This window comes from Leptonychotes weddellii, chromosome 15 (assembly GCF_054177405.1).
Source record: "Leptonychotes weddellii isolate Sample4059 chromosome 15, ASM5417740v2, whole genome shotgun sequence".
NCBI lineage: Eukaryota > Metazoa > Chordata > Mammalia > Carnivora > Phocidae > Leptonychotes > Leptonychotes weddellii.
In genome coordinates, this window is record NC_138383.1 from 13,631,039 (window position 1) to 13,651,543 (window position 20,505).

The 20,505-nt window shown below is 45.7% G+C and overlaps 1 protein-coding gene across 5 annotated transcripts in view; it reads right to left on the reverse strand.

Moving 5' to 3' along the window:
* The window catches only part of MAP3K3 (mitogen-activated protein kinase kinase kinase 3), a 65,145-nt gene that overhangs the window by 9,853 nt on the left and 34,787 nt on the right, over positions 1 to 20,505 (reverse strand). For all 5 annotated transcript variants that reach the window (XM_081804724.1, XM_081804727.1, XM_081804723.1 and 2 more), the window contains 3 exons: positions 20,306 to 20,419; positions 10,375 to 10,495; positions 3,203 to 3,336 (listed from right to left, as the gene is read on the reverse strand). In XM_081804724.1, coding sequence (XP_081660850.1) covers positions 3,203 to 3,336; positions 10,375 to 10,495; positions 20,306 to 20,419 — 369 coding nt within the window. The remainder of the gene's footprint in view (positions 1 to 3,202; positions 3,337 to 10,374; positions 10,496 to 20,305; positions 20,420 to 20,505) is intronic.

Consider the following 20,505-nt stretch of genomic DNA (forward strand, 5'->3'; position numbering starts at 1 on the left):
CCAGCCCCAGTCCCAACCCCAGCCAGGTGACTCAGGGCTTTATGGCCCAGCCAAGGCCAGCAAATGGTCCTTTTTGTCAAAATATGAAAGTGCCCTTTCTCTGCTTGTGCAGTGGGAAGAATGGTTAGGAAGGTACCGTTTTCCCCCGTAGTTTGAAAGGCAGCGTTCCAAGAGGGAGAAAAACACCTGGCCGGCATGCCAAGGAGCTCTGCCAGGACAGCAGAGCAGAGACGCTGCTTCTCTTGTTGGCATTTTATTGGCTCACGAACACTGGGGGCCTGGCACTGAAGCTGGTACTACCCTGTGGAGGCTTGCATGGCACGGGTGGGACTGTATGCTTCTGTTTACACTCCATAATTTAAAACTTACGGAGACAAGTATTGCTCTTGTTCCACAGATAAGCCACGGCAGGTCTAAGAAGGTTAGGAGAATTGTTTCAAGTCATGAAACTAGTATTATGCAGCTGATACAGATGAAAAATGTCCTAATTCCTGGTTCTCATATGGAGGCATAAGTATCTACGTAAGTTAAAATGTTTCGTTAGCCCTTAGTCAAATGCAGTAACAAAGAGCCTTCAGATTAGCTTTTTTTCCAACTAATCTCCCTTCATTTTGCCTATGGAGGTTAGCCCCTATCAGAGTATTCATTGTCTAAGATCCAAAGTTAAACACCTCAGAGGGAAGCAGGAACCAGAATTATGAAAACTCACTAACAACTTTCATAAAATTAGTTTCCAACTCAAATTATCCCTTCCTACTTAATACTAGGGTCCATCTTGCCCATAATTTTAAAGTGAGACCAGTTAACAGAAGAAGAAAGGACAAATAAAATAACACGACAGGCATGATGAAGGAGGAAGAACACCAAAGGTTCAAGAGAGGCCTCTGGAAAATCCACTGAATCTCGGGAAGCCCTCTGTAAAAAAGGGCCCTCTTTATAAGAGTGTCGCACCCGTCAAAGGGGAAGTAAAGGAGGTTACATTGTGTCAGCAAAATTTTTGTTAGAAAAATTAAGCCAAGGGGCGCCTGGGTGGCTCAGTCGTTAAGCATCTGCCTTCGGCTCAGGTCACGATCCCAGGGTCCTGGGATCGAGCCCCGCATCGGGCTCCCTGCTCAGCGGGAAGCCTGCTTCTCCTTCTCCCATTCCCCCTGCTTGTGTTCCCTCTCTCACTCTCTCTCTCTCTGTCAAATAAATAAATAAAATCTTTAAAAAAAAAAAAAAGAAAAATTAAGCCAAAAAAATTAACATGAATCATACTTTTGTTCATTCTAAAAATTAGCAAACAGATGCAACTATTACCGTAATCTGATGAAAGAAAAAACAAATAAACCTATCTTAGTTTCACTTTTCAAGAAAGTCCCAGTTGAATATTCTTTCACTATATATACTACACTGTTTTGGTCTCTGTTAACAGTGGATTTATCTTGAATGACTGGTTACCAGGAACAATTCACTTCAGCTAAGGGGAAGGACTTAGGCATTCCTTCTTTGGCCTCTTTCTAAAAGCCTGTCCTCACTAGGAATCCAGTACTCCCACACCTTCCAGGGGTAGGCAGGTAAAGCAAAGATGTAAAAGGACCAGGACATAGGGCCATGGGGAAGGACAGAGACCAAAGGCAATGAACTCATTTGCGATCTCTGAGATTTTACATCCAAGTCACCTCTAACACAGCTGATGGCCAGAAGTGCTCTGGTTAGAGGAAACAGAAAGGATGGTCAGTAAAATACCCAAGAAGGGAATCCTTAACTAAAATCACCCCAGGTCATTGTTCTAAACATAAATTTATCTGGAAAGCAGGAGTTAAAGAAATGAGAAGCAGTGTAGAGGCCTTCTCACAGTCTATGTAGTTTGGATAATGCTTTATACAGATTAGCTATCACCAGGAAAGAAAAGTTTTAAGAATCAGTTTTAGGAGAAAGAAAAGTTACAAGGATCAGTTTTCTGTAAAATCCCTCATGTGGTGGTGCTGGCCCTTCTAATGGATGCTTTGCTCTTAAGAAACTTCCCCTTCCCAGACCAAATCCTAAAAATTTCTAAGAGCGGATCTTTCTTTTATGTAATCAAAGCAAGCTCACTGAAAAGACTTCAGAATGAAGCCAGAGATCTCACTTTTGCTGAGTTCACTAAGCCAAAATGCCATTTTCATCAAGTGAGTCACTAGTTTAAAAAGTTACCTATTAAAATGGGTGAGCCATTGTGGTGGGCATACTCTAAGGTGGCCCCCACAATGAGTCACAGTTTTGTATAAACCCCTCCCCTAAAGTATGGGTAGAACTTGTAACTTGTTTCTAGTCAACAGACTATGGCAAAGAAGGTGGCACATTCATCCCCATGATGATGCTACATTTTACGACTCCATCTTTACAGACTGAAGCAAGAGATTCTCCTCTGGCCTTGAAGAAGCTGCCATGTTGTGAGAGAGCCATGTGGCAAGAAGCTGAAAGCCATGTGGCTTCTAGGAGCTCAGAGTGGCCCCTGGCCAACAGACAGCAAGAAGACAGGGACCACAGTGCTATAATCACTGCGAACAACCACGTAAGCTCAGAGGGGAACCCCAAGTTCCAGAAAGGAATGCAGCCTGGCTGACACTCGACTGTAGCCTTGTGTAACCCCGAATGGAGGGCCCTGTTAAATCATGCCTAGGTTCCTTACCCAGGGAAATTGTAAAATAATAAATGTATGCTGTTTTTAAACAGCTAAGTTTGTGGTAATTTGTTGTGTAGCAACAGATAACTAATATAGCTCACACAAAGTAACCATTTCTACAGTGTAATTTGGATATGGTACACCCCCTACCTTTCATCACGAAACAGCAAAACTAAAATATGGCTGATGAAAAACAAAATCTGTCAGTTCAGGATTGGTCATATGTTAAACTCCGCTGATACCACAGGAGGCTGTAGGGAAGCATTCAAATAGCAGAGTGGTGTTCTGCAGGGAGACCCGTGAGAGGAGCACAGCAGAGGAAAAATGTGTCAAATGCTCATCCAACACCAAGGAGCCTGGGTAGTTTACACACTGTTCATGGCAGGAATTAATATTTGGCCCCTAAAAAGGAATAATCCATATTGGGGCAGGCCTGGCTTACAAGAAGCTAGTGGATGGGGTTCAAATCCCTCAGCTCTGCACCACGCCCCCTGAGAAGCCCCATTATAACCTTGGTCTGACACACTCCGAGGCACACCCCAAGCCTGTACTCACACACTGCTCGCTGGTCTCTGGGATGAACTCCCCCTCGCTGTTGATGCTGGTGTAGGACCCCTGCCGGGCAATGCGTTGCTGCCGCTCAGGCACGTAGCCAGGGGGAGGTGAGCTTCGGCCAGGGTTCTGGGAGCCTAGGACACAGAAACAAGACCTTTTACAACAGAGCCCAGAATGTGTGGCTGAGAGCAGCAGACAGGGGACCAGGTCAGACCAAACATCTGCTGCAGAGGCTGGTACCAGGTAGGAACTCAGCAGAATTCCCTTTGTTTCCTTCACCCTATGTGGCAGATACAATGGGTTAGACTCAAGATCCATTCTACCCTTCTAGTATGCCTTCCTATACTTCAGAAGTTAATCAGCTAAAAGCTATTATTCCTGGGTGCAGCCAGTCAGATGCACTTGTGCGAGGTTTAGATGGCTTCCTGCTGCTGCTGGGCACAGTCGTAGAAGCCCCGGTTTTTCCGCTGTGGAATTACCCGAGGCCCCACACCGGGCCTCCCGCTTTCCCGATGTCAAGACACAGAAGCAGTCATCCCTATGTAGTGGTGCGGACCAGAGCAGAGAGGCACTGTGCTTCTGAATCTGGTACCATCCTGGTTACAGAAGAGGGAGGAGCTCTGTGGTGTCTTAACCTAGAATCTGTTTCTCTCTCCAATCACTTTATAAGCCAGGATGAGCACTAAATCTCTTCTTCCCGAATCTAGTTAGAGAGGATTCTACTCTGTGCACCTGAACCCTGACCAATATACTCCGGAGTGAAAAGGTATTACACATTTGACCTACAATGAACCAAAAATGTCTCCTCTAAGGGACTTATTAGAGAGGAAAGAAAAACTTACTTATTGATGAAGTCCCAGCGATCCAAACTATCCCCGGACAGGATAAACTGCTCTCAGTCTGTCAAATGGAGTATCTAGGTGAAGCCTCCTTGGGGTAAAATACCCAAGGCTCTGGATACCCATTCTCTCCTTTACCAGCTGCCACTCAACTCTCCCCTGGTTTTACAGGTAAGATGGGACTGGCTCACATGAGGCCAGCACTACAGACCCAGGAGGGGCTGGGGGAAAATAGCAAAGGTTTTCTGAGCTTTTATTTCCAGCCAGAGACTTTCACTTTTTCCAATACACATTGCTGCCTGCAGAGAGCCAGCCTTGTTATCTGATGGGCAATGGGCCAGGGGCTATTGTGCACAGGCCCACAGCTTGGGGCAGGAAAGGGAAGTCTCCCCAAACCAATGGCTATCAGAGGAAGCAAATGGAAAAACCAGGAGTTGGCAGAACTGCTCCAGAGCATTTTCAGTTTTGTTTTTATCTTCAATTCAGAAATTGGGGGCTAGTGAGACACACAACAGCCGTCGAGAACAAATGAGACAGGGACCTTAACAGGACAGGATACTGGACCGCAAGACTCACTGATGCGCCCATTATTTGCCAACAGACACAGCAGTGAGCTAGACAGCACAAACCACAGTACTATGCAAGACAACTCATTCTAGGCCTTGGAAGGTAGGCCTGGTGGGGATGGCAAACTCGCTGGGATGTCCTTCCCTGGCATTCCAGACGGACCTTGCTCTATTCTCACGAGGCCATTTGTGCCAAGGGGCCCCATCAGCAGCAGCTGAAGCAACAAAGCAAAGTAGTCGTCCTGTGTTCAGAGTGCCCACAGCTCTGCATGAAGGTGTTCTACACACAAGGAGAAAGCCCGGGCTTTAAGCTGCTGACTGGCTGTACTCCTCCCAGGGCATGCCAGCTCTCTGCTAGCTCCTTAACCCATAGTGCAAAGTCCGAGCAAAACTCTCACCCAGAGCTGGAAGACTGGCTCTCAGATTCTAGCCCTTCTCATAGGAGACTCCGGTCAGGAAGCTGATGCAGTCAGGAAGTTCCCTCCGCAGGGAGTTCTAGGGTTTGGGGTCAGTGTTAATGTGCAGGTCATTGCAAGTACAAAGAGATAGCTGTTTTGGCCATCAACTATTTTTTCTCTAAACGCTGCTGTCTCTTGCTGGACAGATGAGATTGGGGGAGGAATCGACTCTTTTTTTCTTCCTCAATGGGAAATCTTAACCAGTATTTTTCAGTGTGTTCACACTGGACCAGGCTGTGCAGAACAAAGCTTCTCAACATTTCATCCCACGAGATCCTGAGAACATCCTAGATGTTTCAGCTTTCAAAATTCCCATTTGATTTTGAAGTTGCCACCACTACTAAATAGTTCCTGGTCTCATCCAGCATCACAGAAGAATTTACGGCAAGGAGAAAAACCCTGCAGAAGTGAAGGAAGCTGACCTGTGTGATGGCGGCCTCCGCCCCTCTAACTGCACCAGGACAGGAGGTCGGCACTGCGCACAGCTCTCTCTACCCAGCGGCGGCCCAGGGCTCCCTGCAAGTCACCTTGTTCTCCCCCTTGCCAAGGCATTAGGCACCCTCCACCTGCACTCCCCACGTCCCATGCAGCAGGAATTGGCTTCCCCACATCCCCCTGGCACCTCCCTCAATCCCCTTTTCAGCTGGTGTTGTACCTCCCTTCTTCGTGAGCATGCTCAGACCCCTAGCTTACAGTCTTGACCTTACTTTTTGCCTCTCCTGTAAACCACTAACCGACCTCTGTTTTTCTTTCACAGCCAAACTCCTTGAAAGAACTGATTACCTCCACTCCCCTGCTTCCCATTTCTTAGGGGCTGCAATCTGGCTTGCCTCACTGTGGAGGATTGCAGTGGCAAGACAAGGAGTGAGACAGAGTAGGAACAGAGGCAAAGGCACTTAACGAGATGCATTAGACCCAACGGAGTCAGAATGTGGCAGGGACAAGTCCTGCATTTGAGGCTTGGCTGCGTGGCTTAAGGGCACCACCCAAGGTATTATGGAAAAATGGTGCTTGAGCTCGGCTTCAAAGGTGGGCAGAATTTCTACAGGCAAAGATATAAGAAAGGGCATCGTCATGTAGGGAAATTCCATCTGCCTTGTCTGAAGATCTCCCCACAGGGGTCTTTCTTTTGGGTCAACTCATTACCTAGTTGTTGTTGTTTTTGTTTGCTGCTTGTCTTTGTTTTTTTAGCATGAGCTAATTTAACAGACTAATTGGCTTGAAAAAAATTAAAATTCAAGGTATGTATATTATGATGGGGAAAACAAAAAGCAAACATGACAGCTGGTTTCAAACAGTTGAAAACCTGTCATACGAAAGATGTTATCTATGTATCTGTGTTGCTCAAGAGAGCAGTACCAGAGTCACTGGGTAAAGTGAGGGAAGGCAGATTTTCAATTCAATATAAGGAAGAAGTTCAAAGAAACAGCACGGATCAGGCTACCTTGCACTTCCCCATCACTGAAAATGGTGCCGTGGGGGCTGAATGACCCGCATGTTGCCGTCTCTCACTAAATACTCACAGGTTCCTTCATGTTGGTAGGGGAGGAGGGAAAAGCCCCCTTGCTCCTGCTGGTTGGGGGTTGAATCTCTAAGGCTTCTCTTTTGACCCTGTTTCTACTGCAAGGACTTCTCCTCGCACCTGATACTTAAACCCTGACTCTCCCCTCTTCCTGTTTCCTTCTACTTCCAGAAGGCCTTACACTGTACCAGCAAAGCAAGTACTTAGACATTTGTGGATGAAAACAACAAGTTGTGTCTCTTACTCTTTCCAACCTGGCTGGTACCATGTAAGGTCTCCTCTCACCCCCTCCTATTTCTCTGGTCACTCCTTTCCTGTGTCCTTTGCAGGTTCATCCTCCTCTAATTGGCCACTAAGTGTCTGGGTTCCTGAGGCTCAGCCCTCGGCCTCTTCTTACTCTGCAGTCTCTGCCTAGGACCTCTCATCTGGACCCGTGGCTTCAACTGGACAATTTCTAATATTTTTTTCTAGTCCTGATTTTCTCCCCTTTGAGCTGGAGTCCTATATATCTACCTGTCCATTTGATAGCTCCTCTTAGCTGTCTCAAAGGCACCTCCAATTCAACCTGTGTACAACATCAGGTCTGCCTCTTCTCAGCACAGGAAACCAGGCTCTCGTCTCTCATTCCTGTCTTAGTGACAGGCGGTGCCATTCATCCAGATCCATAAACCAGTAACTTATCTCCTGCTCTTTCAACACTTACAAAGTCAATCCAATACCACAGTAGTTCTTAAACCTCTTAGAACTCTTTTATACTTTAAAAATCAAGAACACTGAAGAGCTTTTATTAAGTGGGTTAAATCAATTGATATTCACTGTATTAGAAATTAAAGCTCAAACGTTTGGAGAACACAATGATACACAAGCACACACTCCACAGCCATCAGAGCAATGACTTCACCTCAGGCAGGTAACCTCTGGAAAGCTCCATTCATCCTCATGAGAGAATGGAGTAAAAAGGCAAATCACAGACCTCCTGAAAGGATCTCAGGGACCCCCCCCACCCCAAGTCCCCGGACCACTCTCTGAAAACCAAACAACACCATGTTCTGTTGGCCTTTATCTTCTAAATGTCTCAAATCCACCTGTGCCTTCCTCCTCCACTACTGTCACTAGCCTAATCCAAACTTCTGTCTTCTTCTCCTGTACCAAACTACATTAGCCTAACATGGTTCCCCCCTTGGTCCGTTCTTGCTCCCCTGCAATCTGTTCTCCACACTGTAGCTACAGCAATCTTTTCAAAACACAAATCTGAGTATGTTGTACACCTATTCCTCTTCACTTTAAAAACCAGAAAGTGGACTTTCACTGCTTTCAACATTAAGAATCAAGATCTTCATCATGACCACAAGGCTCTGCCTCCTTCCCCGGACTCAGCCCGTTCCTCTGCCCTGCTATTCTCGGCTCTCCAGCCTCAGGGCTTCTTTCTGTCTCAATCACACCATACTCCCTCAGCCATCCGGCCCCGGCCCCCACACGTGCAGCTCTCCCTGCCTGGCACTCTCTTCCTTGCTTCCCCTTTGCATCATTCACGTGCCGGGTCACAGGCTAAGGCTTTTCTGGCCCCAAAACCAGGATGCATCCCTCTGTTACACATGCTCACAGCACCATACACCTTTCAGTCACAGCCTATAAATTACACATTAATCTCATCGTGACAAGTGTCTGTCTTTGCACGCAGCTGTAAGAGCCACAGGGGCGGGAGCCAGGTCTTTTTTTGCTTCCCCTGTTGTTGGCACACAGCTGATACTTGGCCAATTAAATCTTAAGGGAATAAATGAATGAACAACAATGCAGTCTGACAGGGAGAGAAAAAAGATAGTAAGATTATGTGATGAGCATTGTAATAGAGATGGGCATGAGGGACCAACATTTTCAATGACTTCCCACTGCCTACCAAACAAGCCCAAGGGCAGTTCAGGCTTCTTAGAGGTGGCCCAGGCATCCTGTCTCATCTTTATTCTCCTCCAAATATATCAGCCAGTCTGAATGACAAGTGAGATCTCCACAGAAAAACAGTCAAAAAGCCCTCTCCCCTCATCCTTACCTATGGAAAGATCCAGTTCACACAGCTCCTCCACAGAAGGCATGTGCCAAGCCGTTCCAGTTAGAAATAACCTCTGCCATTTCTCGGTTCTAGGGAAAGGTTGGCAGGCTCCACCCACTTCTTCTGTCATGTCCGCCACACTCTACACCACTCGGGGTTCTCTGAACCCCCCATCTTCTTTTGTGAGGCTGTCTGGCAGATGCCCTCTCCTGTGCCTGGAATATCTCTCTGCTCAGTAAATCTTTCCTTCGTGTGGCAGCTCTGATGTTTCCTCTTCTGTGGAAGGGCTTCTCCAAAGTCCTGGGACGAGTTGGTGATTGCCTCCTCCCACCTCACCCTGCCCTCCACTGTAGCCCCTATTATACACGCCTCCATTGTAGCCCTCATCCCAGCTCAATGGTTGGTACATACTGCTTGCTGAACGACGGAAGCCAGGATCTACGTGTGCTAGGAGGCTGTGTTGGCCATTCTCTAGATATACAGGAACTACTTCATAGAAATCCTATTCCTCAGCATTCTCAGACAAGGAAATTCCATATATGGCTCCTCACAACAATGGCCCAGCATTTGGCCACTGCCCCTACACACAAATCACAGGCTCTAGGTTAGGAGCGGGCCCAATCACTGCCCCATGTCGATCCTCACTGCTTCTTGTGCAAATGAACAATGCTGCCCTCCTCCCAGTATCTCTGAGGGCTCTGGGACAGAGGCGAAGCTGGCAGAGTCTGCTAGGCTTCAGGGCACCTGGATTCCAGGGCCAGAGATGTTCGGATAGGGCCTCCTCGCCGGGGTGTTGGCTCTCTCTCCTCTATCAGCTTATTGAAAACATAGCCACCAATTATGCACAATGTTAGAGAAATATGAAACTCCTATACAGACCTTCAGCTGGGCTACACTTACTACCAGTGTTTGCTCAAGTTCCAAAAATTACTCAGTAAGGCAAAGTCAGTGCCTGAGTAACACATTCTTCCTGCTACCCTCTCAGGAGGCTTATCACTCACAGACAGGCTCTGTGGCAGCACTGACGTTCAGAACTCCCCAAGCTCAGCTCAAGATCTTCAGAGAGCAGTTCAGTTTGATGCAACTCTACCTGTGTGGATAGAACTTGTCTTCCTAGCAGCAGCAGGGGTCTCAGCAACATTAGGGTAGTAGGTTCAACATAAATGTTTGATAAGGCCAGGTTTCCCTCTTGATACAAATTCCACAATTCAGGACATGGGCTTTCTCCTCAGACTCTGGGAAATGGGATCCAGAGCAATGCTGGGTTATCTGGTATAATGCACAGATCTGACTTTGATTTCTTTCCTGGGGAGGCCTGGGGCAGCTACATAGTTTTCTTCCTACTTAGCCAATCAATATATCCTATGTCAACAGTCTCCTGTCCTTCCCAGACAACTTAGTCCTCAGTTCTTTGGTGAAACAATGGTCAAAAATGAGAGTGGACTATTTGTTGCTGGAGTTCTTCAAGCAGATGTTTGAGGAGATCACTTTTTCAGACATGTTTAAAAAGGAACTTGGTCATGCCATCACATTGTTACATTGTAAGCTCCCTGAGAGTCAGGACACCATCCCAGTCATTTCTCTATCCCTTCCCCCCAAATAAAGGCATAGAGGATTATTTTGCACAGAGTAATAGCCTATAAATGTTTGACAATGGCTTTTAAATTAATAAATACTTAATTTTTAAAAAACATGGGCAGGTAAATTAGATGAGAGAGGAAAAAGGGGTGAAATACTCACTGACAGAGAGGTGCCTGCTTCTGGGCTCAGGGGGCTGGTAGATGGTATTGATATCTCCTGCAGACTGGGAAGCTTTGATCCGCACCTGCCTGGACACCCCGGAATGGGGAGAGGGACTGGTCTGTAAGATAAGAGGAAAAGACTGAGCTATCTTTAGGCAGGCAGGCCAAGAAAGGCCCACGTGCCCTTCCCTAAGACTCTTCATGCTCTTAGCTGCCTTCACGCTTTCTTTTTTTCTTTCTCTCTCTTTTTTTTTTTAAAGATTTTATTTATTTATTTGACAGAGAGAGACACAGTGAGAGAGGGAACACAAGCAGGGGAAGTGAGAGAGGGAGAAGCAGGCTTCCCGCGGAGCAGGGAGCCCGATGCGGGGCTCAATCCCAGGACCCCAGGATCACGACCTGAGCCGAAGGCAGACGCTTAACGACTGAGCCACCCAGGTGCCCCTCTCTCTCTCTCTTTTTTTTTAAATATTTATTTATTTATTTGAGAGAGAGAGAACACAAGCAGGGAGGAGGGGTAGAGGAAGAGGGAGAAGCAGACCCCCCAGCTGAGCAGGGAGCCCAACACGGGACTAGATCCCAGATCCCTGAGATCATGACCTGAGCCGAAGGCAGAAGCTTAGCTGACTCAGCCATCCAGGCGCCCCTGCCTTCACACTTTCAATACACGAGGTACCCAGCGTTCCCCCAAAGCTCACTCCTCCATCTGTCTTGGCAAACCACTATTTCCTCATGGTAGTTTTACAGCTTCATTGATATTGGAGCACTGAGACCCCCTGTCCCAATTTAAGAGGTGATGACTCGGGCATGGAGGAATAACAGGTTTTCCTATAATAATATGTCAAACAGAAAAGTAAGTTGTAAATACCCTCTCATAAAATTCTCCAGAGAGGGGCGCCTGGGTGGCTCAGTCGTTAAGCGTCTGCCTTCAGCTCAGGTTATGATCCCAGTGTCCTGGGATCGAGCCCCGCATCGGGCTCCCTGCACAGCGGGAAGCCTGCTTCTCCCTCTCCCACTCCCCCTGCTTGTGTTCCCTCTCTTGCTGTGTCTCTCTCTGTCAAATAAATAAATAAAATCTTAAAAATAAAATAAAATTCTCCAGAGAGCTTGGGAAAAATAGGAAATTATTTCAGCAGTGAGATCACCTGCTGAGCAGGGGGTCAGAATAGAGAATGACAGCAACCTCCCTGCCCAAGAGAATTCTGGTTGATAAACATATTTCTAAAAGTAGCTCGATGTGCTGCTTCTACCCCAACTACAATCACTCCCCCCAAATTAAGACAAAATCTCAGTTGCTTACTATCACCAGGGTTTACATGTGAAACTACCTCAGGGTTGTGTTCATTTGGGAAAGGCTATCATTAGGTACCATTCTGCCAGAGATCAAGGACCTCACAACGGGGTTAGCAACCTTACCACATGCACCCTCACTTTTGCACTGTTCCAGACAAACCACCAAGTGAGCCCTAGAAAAAAATCAAAGCAACAAAGGGGTCCCTTGCACTGAGAAAGCTGAAAACCAAAGGTGGGCAGTGAGCAAGTGATGTCGGGATATGATTATAAGCACGTGGAACACTACAGAGAGGGAATGGGAGGTCAGGAGTGCTAAATAACTTGGGGCAAAGTTTCGACTTGCTTCTCTAGCTCTTCTACCTCACATAAGAAAAAAAAGTCCAACCTAAACAAACTATATCCTGTCCTCCAGGAAAAAAGCTTCCCGCTCTCAGGGGTGAATTCAGCTGCCAAGCAGCCTCCTCTGGTCTCTCCACGCCAGACTTTATCACATGCAGGGCTGTCTTTACAAACTGTCTTGCTCTAACGGGAAGTCAGAACCAAGGGGAAGTGGAATGTTCTTGCTGAAGCCTCCGATGTGCAATAGCTCTCTGCTGAGAGTCAGAAAGGAAAAAACAGTCAAAGCCACATACTGGGGACGCAGGCCAGTGAAGGGCAAGGAAAGGCCACAGCCCTGCAATTGGAAAGAGAAGAGCCACATGATGAGCCCCCTGAGGACACCTGCTTGCACACAGGGCCTTACACATAGTGAGAATTCCACAAATCTAGGCAACATGAATTTGAAATGTACCAAAGAACATACGCTCTAAACTCAATTTTAAACTCTAAATGCTGAGACAGGAAAGTAGGTTCCACAGCCAGCATGAGCATCAGTTTGTAGAAGAAAAGGCTGAAGTTATGGCAACAGGTTGGAAAACAGAGGAAGGGAATCAGTGGAGGTTTCAAAGCAGGGCTTCTTACACCTTAATGTGCACAAATCACCTGGGGCCTTGGTTAAAGCACAGATTCTGACTCAGTAGGTCTGGGATGGGGTCGAGAATCTGCATTTCTTTTTTTTTTTTTTTTTAAGATTTTATTTATTTATTTGACAGAGAGCAGGAGAGAGAGGGAAAGCACAAGCAAGGGGAGCAGCAGAGGGAGAGGGAGAAGCAGACTCTCCACTGAGCAGGGAGCCCAATATGGGGCTCAATCCCAGGACCCCAGGATCATGGCTTGAGCCGAAGGCAGACACTTAACTGACTGAGCCACTCAGGTGCCCCTAAGATTTTATTTTTAAGGCCATCTCTACACCCAATGTGGGGCTTGAACATACAACCCCAAGACCAGGAGTCACACGCTCTACCGACTGAGCAAGCCATCCAGGTGCCCTGAGAATCTGCATTTCTAACAAGCTTCCAGGTGTGCGGATGCTGCTGGTCCATGGACCACACTTTGAGCAGCAAGGTCTTAGGAGGAGAGTCATACTTCAATTTAAGGTCACGGCTCTCAACCCTGGCCACCCATGAGAGCTGCCGATGGGGCTTCAGACATCTCACACCACCTACAACAGAATCTCTGGGGATGGGGCCCAAGAACTGGTATTTTTTAAATCTCCCCAAGTGTTTGTAATATTCAGTCAAGTCTGAAAACCCTGATTTAATGGGATAAAAGAGAATGGCATGGTAAAAATGAGGTTCATGCAAGGATTCAGGGAACTTTGAACACAACTTACAAGTGGGAGAGGAAGGAGGAAGGTGGAGCTAAGAAAAACAAAAGGGGACTATAGTGGAGTGAAAGGAGAGCCCAAAAGTATAAAGCGTGGCCAGCAGAATGTTCTAAAGATAGCAAACAGAAGGTGGCATTTGACTACTCAATGTAAACCTCACCAAAGGACTCTGTAGGTAGCAGTGTGTGTGGCTGACACAAACAACATGAAAAGTTACCAGGGAACCATGTCCATAAAGATTGCAGTGACTGGAAGCTAGGAGATCAGCAGAAAAAGTGGTCACAAGAGTGGACTCAGATTATCTTTATAAAAGATTTGGTGGTACAAGACAAAATGAACAAGTGGATTCAACTCTGCAGGGAGTAAAGGTGTGTGTGTGTGTGTGTGTGTGTGTGCGCGTGCGCGCCTCAGTTTGGTTCATGGGAACGTAAGGTGAGAAACGGCCCCGTGGATCTCACCAGTCTTTTGCTTCAAGGATGGCACCAAGAGACTTTGCACAGAAGACTATAATAGTTATGACAGTTGTGTTTTCTTCTTCTAAGATAACCCCCAATATCTAAAGGGTTCATCCAAATTGAGATAAGGTGACTAAATGTTTTCATTATCCGCACTCTCCAGTGCTTCCTAGACTTTGATTGTATATATACAGCTTAGGGTGCCTTTCCGGACTAAAGAGTCCCAGGCTTTTTTGGCTATTCACATATAAAAGTGACCCTAACCCCTTGAAAATGTCATCTTCCCTTGGACTTTTTCTAGCTCAGTTACCCTCTGAGCTGTGGGAAAGAGAATGACACAACATCTCACAACTTCTGCCCATGGGCAACGTTATACTTTCTGTTCTGCTTCTGATAAACTGTGGAGGAACCTGGGGGAGGTCTTCCAAGGACTACAATAATTCTAAGACCTCTTTCCAGGAAGGTAACTAATAGGTACTGAACTACAAGTCAGAACGTCTGGACTTCAGACCAGCTCTGTCACTACTGACTGCTTCACCATGGGCAAGTGACCCTAAGTCTTGGTTTCCCCAGGTGTAGACTGGTGAGAACAGATGCCTACCCTGGACCTCTCAAAGTTGCAAGAATCAAATGAGAGACAAAAGGTGTAAGGTGTTATGTTTAAACAGGGGCCAGACTGAAGCTATTATACTCAACAACTTTGGTCCTATCTTCCTGCACTTGCCCCATTATTTTAGTAAGACTGAAAAGAATTAATTACTCTTTAGAATATCCTTGGGCGCCTGGGTGGCTCAGTTGGTTAAGCAACTGCCTTCAGCTCAGGTCATGATCCTGGAGTCCCTGGATCGAGTCCCACATCAGGCTCCCTGCTCAATGGGGGGTCTGCTTCTCCCTCTGATCCTCTCCCCTCTCGTGCTCTCTGTCTCTCACCCTCTCTCTCTCAAATAATAAATAAATAAATAAAATCTTTAAAAAAAAAAAAAAGAATATCCTTGATATTTTGAACTTAAATAGTAGACAAGATAGCATCAAACTCATTGGTGGAATATTTGGGAAGTGGGCAACATTTGGATGAGAAGATTAGAAGTCTACTTTTGTTAGGGAGAATCTGAGCTAACAAAACAAAATGCCATATTCAGTTTAAGGTGGCTGGGTATTTAGTTTTTATCATATTCAGATATAAGTGACAAAAGAATGCAGGCTTGAGATGATTTTAACATAGTGGAAAATCTGGGTCTAGGAAGTTATAAGAAGGTCAAGAGCGGAAAGATAAACTAACAGTTAAATGCACACATACTTAGAGAAGTCTGTAATAGGAATAAACTAAGAGTTGATGGTCCAAGGCACATGCCTAAGGCAGCAAGAACTACTGAAGGAGATGATGAAGTCTCTTAAAATGGCAGGCGAAAGCAAGACTAGAGAGAGGCTCTTCAGACTAAAGGGAGGCTCTGTGATAACCAAACTCCAAGAGTTCTCAGGTAAGAACAATACTGAAGCCTAAGACATGGCCGTGGCCAGGTGAGGTAGGAGGGGTATGACATATACCCTGGTGAGGGGTAAAGACAGAGGAAAGATTAGAATCTGTCATAGAAGGATCAGTAGAAAAGGAATTCAAAGAGAAGAAAGAGACCACACATTTAAAAACAGGAATAAGAAGGGAAGTGAAGGTATAACAAAAGGTGGATGAGGCAATAGATTGCTAAAAATGGAAGAAACTCAGTAGAGAAACTCAGTGGCTGCCAGTGATCAGCTGGAGATGAAGCAGGTGCTGTGGTATCCGGGAGCAGCGCACTCAAGTACAGAACTCTGTGTGGCTGGGACCCAGCAACAACCAGTGGCCTAACAATCCTCAAGAAGGTAATACAGATAAGGAAAATAACTCTTTACAGACTTTTATGGCAATTTGGCAGAGTGACTTTCTATCAACTCTAGCAATAAGAACTGTAGTCTTGTATTTTGTACGTCCCTCATTTTTCCATTTCATTTTTCAGTTTTTGTGTTTTAAAAAGAATTGGTCCATAGCAGACCGGAAATTAAAAGAATAAAACTAGTATTTCATCACAGAGGGTTAGAGAAGCACTGTTCTGAAGGTGGGATTCTTGAGCACACAGCAAGTCTGGATCATGATACTTTTGTTTACTAAGAAGCCTGAAGTGGGGCGCCTGGGTGGCTCAGTTGGTTAAGTGTCTGCCTTCGGCTGAGGTCACAATCCCAGGGTCCTGGGATTGAGCCCCACGTTGGGCCCCCTGCTCAGTGGGGAATCTGCTTCTCCCTTGGCGCCCCCCCCATACTCTCCCCCCCAAATAAATAAAATCTTTTTATATAAAAAAAGAAGCCTGAAGTGTAGCTGAGGAAATTCCCAAGGAAAGGTTTCATCATCACCATTACCACTGCTGGTCTTAAATGTAAATCTTTAAAAATGCAAAAAGTTGGAGCAGCTTAAGTGACCTGACAGTAACAAAAATGGCTATTTAATTAAATTATGGTATATCTACTCTAGGAAATTATGCATCTTTATAAATTATAATTACGAAGATTGCACATTAACATAGGAAAATGTGCATGACAATGTTAAGTGAAAAAATAAATTAGAAAATTCTATGACTGGGGCGCCTGGGTGGCTCAGATGGTTAAGCGTCTGCCTTCGGCTCAGGTCATGATCCTGGAGTCCCGGGATTGAGTCCCGCATCGGGCTCCCTGCTCGGCGGGGAGTCTGCTTCTCCTCCCTCTGACCCTCCTCCCTCTCCTGCTCTCTGTCTCTCATTCTCTCTCTCTGAAATAAATAAATAAAATCTTTAAAAAAAAAAGAAAAAGAAAATTCTATGACTACCATGACAACATTTAAAGTACGTATACATATGGCCAAAAACTGCAGGGGCACAGGTAAATATCAATCAATAAATGTGTTACAGTGATACGATTACATAGGATAATTCTTTTTTAAAGATTTATTTATTTAATTGAGAGAGAGAGAGTGGTGGAGAGGGGCAGAGGGAGAGGGAGAGAGAGTCCCAAGGAGACTCCCTAATGAGCACAGAGTCCGAAGCAGGGCTCGATCTCACAACCCTGAGATCACGCCTGAGCCAAAACCAAGAGTCGGACACGTAACCAACTGAGCCACCCAGATGCCCCAATAATTCTCTTTTTAAAACTTTATAAAAAGTTATACTGGGCACCTGGGTGGCTCAGATGGTTAAGCATCTGCCTTCGGCTCAGGTCATGATCCCGGGGTCCTGGGATTGAGTCCTGCGTTGGGCTCCCTGCTCAGCGGGGAGCCTGCTTCTCCCTCTGCCTCTCTCTCTCTCTGTCTCTCATGAATAAATAAAATCTTTAAAAAAAAAAAAAAAGTTATACTGACATTACAGTAATTTTTAAAAATATAAGTCCTTAGAGAGGCATCAATATGGCATTTATTTTATGCAACATCTAATGCAATGTCATGGGCATCAGAGGTCAGATGGTCATCTTTCAAACAGCTTGGATGTTGCAGCAGTATCTGCAGCCATGTGCACCCCTTAAAGGATGGGTTAAGTGGAGGGCGCCTGGATGGCTCAGTTGGTTAAGCAACTGCCTTCGGCTCGGGTCATGATTCTGGAGTCCCGGGATCGAGTCCCACATCGGGCTCCCTGCTCAGCGGGGAGTCTACTTCTCCCTCTGACCCTCCCCCTCTCATGTTCTCTGTCTCCCATTCTCTCTCTCAGATAAATAAATAAAATATTAAAAAAAAAAAAAAAAAAAGGATGGGTAAGTGGATGTAAAGAACCACTTGTCTATACCTTCTCACCAAGGGAATGGAGGGATCACAATCAAGGGTGCTAGCTCCCAGTCAAGCAATTACGTCATTACACCAAACCCCAATTCTAGCTGCTTCTGTATAGAAGGGGTTTGCTGAATATGATCCCTGCTTGACTTTTGCCTAATAATCAAGAAGCATTCACTGTGTTTTCTTAAGAGATGGGTGGGGAAGGGTCCCAAAACAATGAGTCACAGCTCCTGCTCTTGAGGAGCTTAATAATCTTTTGGGGTAAAACTTACAAATATGCAACAACTAGAGGGCAATTACTAAGCAATCTATAAACTAATAGTGTGCACATTATATCCAATGACTAAAGGAACAGGGAATAATCAAGCTGGCCTCAGTCAAAAACACTGAAGACACTGTAGCAGGTAAGTCAAGCTAGATCCTAAAAACAGGGTGCTAGCCATTGTAAAGAGCAATAAGGAAGAACTGCAAAATGGGGGGAGTATGCTGAAGAATGTGGAAAGATGAGACTGAGGAGTTGGAAAGAAGGGTAGTTGGTGATAAACCCTGGATGCTAGGCTGCATTTAAATCCTCTACAATAGGCAATAAAGAAGGACTATAAGGAGCAGATGAGTAACTTGAAGAGAGAAATAAAATAATAAGGTATATATTTTATTTCAGAATACTTCCCAAAACATATCCAGAAAAAAGTCACATCTGGACAGAGAAGACCAATCCTCAATCATAAGGACACTTCTGTAATATTAGAAAATGTCTTCTTTATTCTAAGACCTCCTAACTGCATTCTCCTGTGCCTCCCTCTAATCAGGACAGCCCGATCCCAATACGTCTCTTTAAAAATAAATGGTCAGGGGGTGCCTGGGTGGCTCAGGTGGTTAAGCATCTGCCTTCGGCTCAGGTCATGATCCCAGGATCCTGGGGTAGAGCCCCGCATCTGGCTCCCTGCTCAGCCAGAGTCTGCTTCTCCGTCTCCATTTGCTCCTCCCCCATGCTCATGCTCTCTCTTTTCTGTCTCAAATAATAATAATAATAAAATCTTTAAATAAATAAAAAAATAAATGGCCAACGTGAGCACCATTCCATCTAAACTCTCTCCTAGTATGGTGTGTTCACTGTCCTCATGAAGCAATGTCAGCTGTCCACAGCTGGCTGTTTTCAAGCACAAGGAAAAGAAAGAGTGCCGAGAAACCTTAAAGAACATGCATCTCAAGAAAACTGGTGCAGGGGCGCCTGGGTGGCTCAGTTGGTTAAGCGACTGCCTTCGGCTCAGGTCATGATCCTGGAGTCCCGGGATCGAGTCCCACATCGGGCTCCCTGCTCGACAGGGGGTCTGCTTCTCCCTCTGCCCTCTTCCCTCTCTTGCTCTCTGTCTCTCATTCTCTCTCTCTCAAATAAATAAATAAAATCTTTAAAAAAAAAAAAAAGAAAGAAAACTGGTGCAGGAATTGGTGATTAGAAGACAGACCCAGGGGGCGCCTGAGTGGCTCAGTCGGTTAAGCGTCTGCCTTCAGCTCAGGTCATGATCTTGGGGTCCTGGGATTGAGCCCACATCGGGCTCTCTGCTCAGTGGGGAGTCTCCTTCTCCCTCTCTCTCTGCCTGTGCCCCTCACTTGTGCTCACTCTCTCTCAAATAAATAAAATCTTAAAAAAAAAAAAGAAGAAGACAGACCCAGATTGCAATCATTCTTGTGAAACGTAGGCCTTCAGAGACCTTTTAGGAGAAGCAGCTACATAAGGGTTAATTCCTCACTTCTGGCGGGCCCTGTCTATTGCCTGCCATTTGGTAAGGCAGCAGCTGGTAAATTACAAGAGGCCCTCCATTCCATGGCCTCTTTTCCATTGAAAAGAAGGAAAAGTTTGTTTCCTACATGTGTCACAAGACACAGGCATGGTTGCTGAGGAGTTGTAAGAGGTTTACATGATAGTCTCAAATTCTTGGCAGCCTTTGCTAATCAGCATCTCCACCCTCATCGAATCTCTCTCATTGGGGTCCAAATCAAATTGAAATAACATAAATATAGAGAAAAAGGACTTTCTCTTTTATCATATATGTTTTCCTTCATCCCATGCCACAAGCCAAGTAACCTTTAATTGCAACTTTAACATGGATGATTTGACTTCGCAGTGAAATCACATGCAAAGTGCTTCCTGGCCATTGACACAGTGGGCTGGGCTGCACTTACATGCTTGCTTCATTTTTTTTAGAAAGAGAGAAGGGGGGGCAGAGGGAGAGAGGGAATCCCAAGAAGACTCCCTGCTGAGCATAGAGCCCGTCGCCCCAGAGCCCCGAGATCATGACCTGAACTGAAATCAAGAGTTGGACACCCAACCGACTGAGCCACCCAGGCGCCCCCCCTTATGTGCTTGCTTTATTTTTTATTTATTTATTTATTTATTTTTTTTTTTAAAGATTTTATTTATTTATTTGACAGAGACAGAGATAGCGAGAGCAGGAACACAAGCAGAGGAAGTGGGAGAGGGAGAAGCAGGCTTCTCGCAGAGCGGGGAGCCCGATGCGGGGCTCAATCCCAGGACCCTGGGATCATGACCCGAGCCGAAGGCAGACGCTTAACGACTGAGCCACTCAGGCGCCCCATGTGCTTGCTTTAATAGCAGCTGAGGAGCACAAAATTCTGTCAAAGAAGCCAGGTAGACTTCTGAAGGACAGCAAGTTTTGTCTTCAGCTACCAGGCCATTATAGGCACTACTTACATGGTTTCTGTCCTGGGACAGCAGCAATATCCTAAGGCTTTTCATGCTTGAGCTTCTGTCTAATATGTCAATTGCTTTATCAAGGTCATCTTGGTTCTTCAGCAGGATGGAGAGCTGTGACACAGGACACGGAAAAAGAGAATCATATAAAAGAAAATTGTTAGTTTCTAAAAAATAAGCAAAATATACAACAAAAAAAT